General features: G+C 40.7%; 1 protein-coding gene across 1 annotated transcript; it reads right to left on the reverse strand.

The window, feature by feature from the left end:
- Positions 1-1909: 1909 nt before the first annotated feature.
- Positions 1910-2887, reverse strand: LOC110113570 (luminal-binding protein-like). Its single transcript, XM_020846209.1, has one exon. It carries the CDS (start codon positions 2885-2887, stop codon positions 1910-1912), a length of 978 nt encoding a protein of 325 aa, XP_020701868.1.
- Between the last annotated feature and the right edge of the window lie 333 nt (positions 2888-3220).

Raw genomic sequence — 3220 nt, forward strand, 5'->3', positions numbered from 1 at the left:
AAGATGGTTTTTTGTCTACTAAAGAAGCTTGGCATGTGTTTAGAAACATTAAAACTTCTTCCAAGCCTTTTAAAATAATGTGGCATAAGAGCATTCCTACCACTGTTTCTGTCTTTAATTGGAGAATCCTTAAGAAGTTTGTTCCTACGGATGACCTTCAAAGGAATAGAGGTTTGTTTATCACTTCTAAATGTCAATGTTGCTCTAATTTTGAAACTCTTCAACATGTGTTTGTTTCTTCTCCTATTGCTGTTAAGGTATGGAATTACTTTGAGGATTTATTTCATGTTAACTTTTGGGGTCCTAACTGTTCTGTGCTTAATTTGTTAGAGGACTGGAAGGTTTGTGTTAAGGACCATATTCGTAATATCATCTTTCTTCTTATTATTTGGTTTATCTGGTTAGCTAGAAATTACTCTCATTTTAATAGTAAGTTTATGGATCATCAAAGTATTATTTCTAGAATTAAGGAGAAAGTTTTTGCTCTTTTTTCGGCTAATCTTTTATCGTTCAAAAGCTTTAATAAGGTTTTATTTACTTTGGAGGGTTTTGGGATTAGCCCTGCCTATCCCCAGCATACCCCGGTTAATAGGATTTTATTTTGGTCTTGCCCGCATATTAATTGTTTTAAGCTAAATATTGATACTATTCTGGTTGGGAATAATTGGTGCATTGGTGGCTTAATTAGGAACTCTTATGGGCAGCATATTATGGGTTTTGCTGGGAATTATGGGGTTGTTGATAAGATGAGTGGGTTAATCTTGGCTGTCTTGCATGGCCTTTATCTTTGTGTTAGTCTGGATATTCATAGTATTGTTGTGGAAGACAATTTTAACATTGATCTTAAAGTGTTGATGGGTGTGGATGGTAGCAACTGTGGGCATTCACTATTTTATACCCGCAGGAACATTATGTTTTTCCTGGATTTTATGAACTGCTCTTTTAATGTTGTTGAACCTGAGGTTAATTCTGTTGCTCGTGCTATGGCTTTGTTTGGCAGCCGTTTTAATGGCATCTCTGATCTTTCTTTCTTGAATCTGGCAGTGCAGATTCAAGCTTTGATTAATTTGGATAAGAATAGAGTTCCTTATGTTTCCGGTTTGTAGTTTCTGTCTGGTTGGCCATTCCTTTTCTCTGTTTTCTGGTTTGGTCTTGGCCTGTGGTTGGCTGGGGTTGTTTGGTTTCAAGTTTAATGATGTTGTTTGCTTAGCTGCTGGTGTTGTTGGTGTGTTGTATTTGGGTGTTTTTCCATCGCCCGGCTCAACGGCTTCTTTTGAGCCCTCTTGTTTTATCTGGGTTGCTCAGGGCGGTGCTTTTTGGGGCCTTCAGTGCTGGCCTTTTTTCGGTTGAGGTGTTATTTGGCTAGGCTTCGGGGATTCCAGGGAGTTTCTCCTTATGTGTATCATTTTGTATTTTTGTTTTGGCAGTTGGCTTAATCTTTCCTCTAGTACCTTTGTTTGCCTGTTTTGCAGGTTTTTGGCGCATCGTGCTCGTTTTGTGCAGGGTACGTGTGCTGAACGTGGGATTCTGCGGACTGTGTTTTTCTTTTCCCTTTGATTTTGGGATTTTAGAATGTTACTAGTTTACTTTGTATTTTTGATTAGTAGGGATTTCAGGCTCTTAGGTTTTCCTTTTAATTTTGTTTGTAGCTCTTATGAGCAGTAGCGAGCTAGAAATCCCTTTAAGGATGGTGTAATTTTCCCCTTAATTAACACGTAAGCCCGTCGGTGGGAACTAAAAAAAATGATAAATACTAGACATCAAATATAAAATCTTGCAATTGAAACTAAAATATCCAACCACCAGAACAATATAGGCTGTCTCCAAAAAATTCCAATGTAATATGGTGTTATTATTGTAGACTACGGCATCATTCACAAGAACTTCAAAGAATAATGAAGGAGAAACCTCAAAAAAACAACACCCCGAAATCTGCGATGTGCATGGCTGCCAGACTGACACCAGATAAATCGGAGAGAATGCTTTTGTATTTGAGAGCACTCAACTGGATAACATGTGCAGGTTCTGTTTCACATCTGAACGGCTGCTTGTGAAAGAACTCTCGAAGAACTTGTAGGACCTCCGGTATGTTAGTGAAAGCTCCGACGAGCACGACCTCATCCACGGCTTCTTGCTCCACTCCGGCTTCCATTAAGCACGACATGATTCCGCTGCGCAGATGGTTGAGATTCATCTCCACCAACCATGCACGACTGAGTGTTTCTATCACCTCCCTGCCTTGTCGCTCAAACTTAATCTCCACGGAATCCAAGCCCATACAGAGGGCATTCTTGGCGCGCTCGCATTTCTTATAGAGGTCAATGAGAGCCTCGACGTCGCGGGTGAAGTCGAATTCGAGGTTCGACGAAAGCTCTGAAAGCAGGACGTGGAAAAGTGGGCAGCCCAAGTCGGAAACGGTGGCCATTACAATTAGATCTAAATCTACGTTGATCAGAGAGATTTCAAGAATGCAATCACTGAGTTCGAATACGAGGACGGTTTTTGGTTTGGGTCCGATAGAGTCGTAATGGGCGGCGGCAAGAACCGGTCTTTCGATGAAATGCAGAGCGTGAGCTCCGGCAGCGGCGGCGGCGTCAGAGACTCGTGATTTAAACTGGGGGGAGTTGCTGCTGGCGGGGAGGATGAAAAGGATGTTATCAACTCGGCCGCTGGTGATGCGATCCAATTCGTCTTTCTTTTCCTTGAAACGTAGGGCACTGACTTGGGCGGGAGTAAGGAGTATTTGCTCGTTATCGGCTTGGGTGATCACGTAGCGAGTGCCGTCGGGGGAGACATAACTCCTGTAAGGGTTCATGCGGCGGATTAACCATTGTTTGCTGGCGACGGAGTGTAGGTGGACGATGCAGTTGTCGGGACAGCGGTTCATGGCGGGTTTCTTCTTCTTCTCTTGCCTTCTTGGCTTCTTGGCTTCTTGGCTTCAGGAAAGAGGAGGATTTGCTGGTTTTTTAAGTGGGAGTGTTGTTTTAGCGAGGGAATGCAACTTCGGTTAATTTTGGAGCCTTTCCTACGGTTTTATATAGAAGGGAGATTTATATTAATACCGTTATTTTTTTTCTATTTATATATTTAACATCAAATTTTTTAAATTTATTTATATGATACTGAATATTTATTTATTTTTATAATATTAAATATAAAAATATTACTAAATTTAAATATGTAAAACACAACCTAAAATCACACAAAACATCTCTAATAA

The sequence above is a fragment of the Dendrobium catenatum genome, unplaced genomic scaffold, assembly GCF_001605985.2.
Source record: "Dendrobium catenatum unplaced genomic scaffold, ASM160598v2 fragScaff_scaffold_1557, whole genome shotgun sequence".
Lineage (NCBI taxonomy): Eukaryota > Viridiplantae > Streptophyta > Magnoliopsida > Asparagales > Orchidaceae > Dendrobium > Dendrobium catenatum.

Coding starts and splice junctions, on each gene's coding strand:
- LOC110113570 (XM_020846209.1), bottom strand. CDS start 2,887: ATGAACCGCTGTCCCGACAACTGCATCGTCCACCTACACTCCGTCGCC.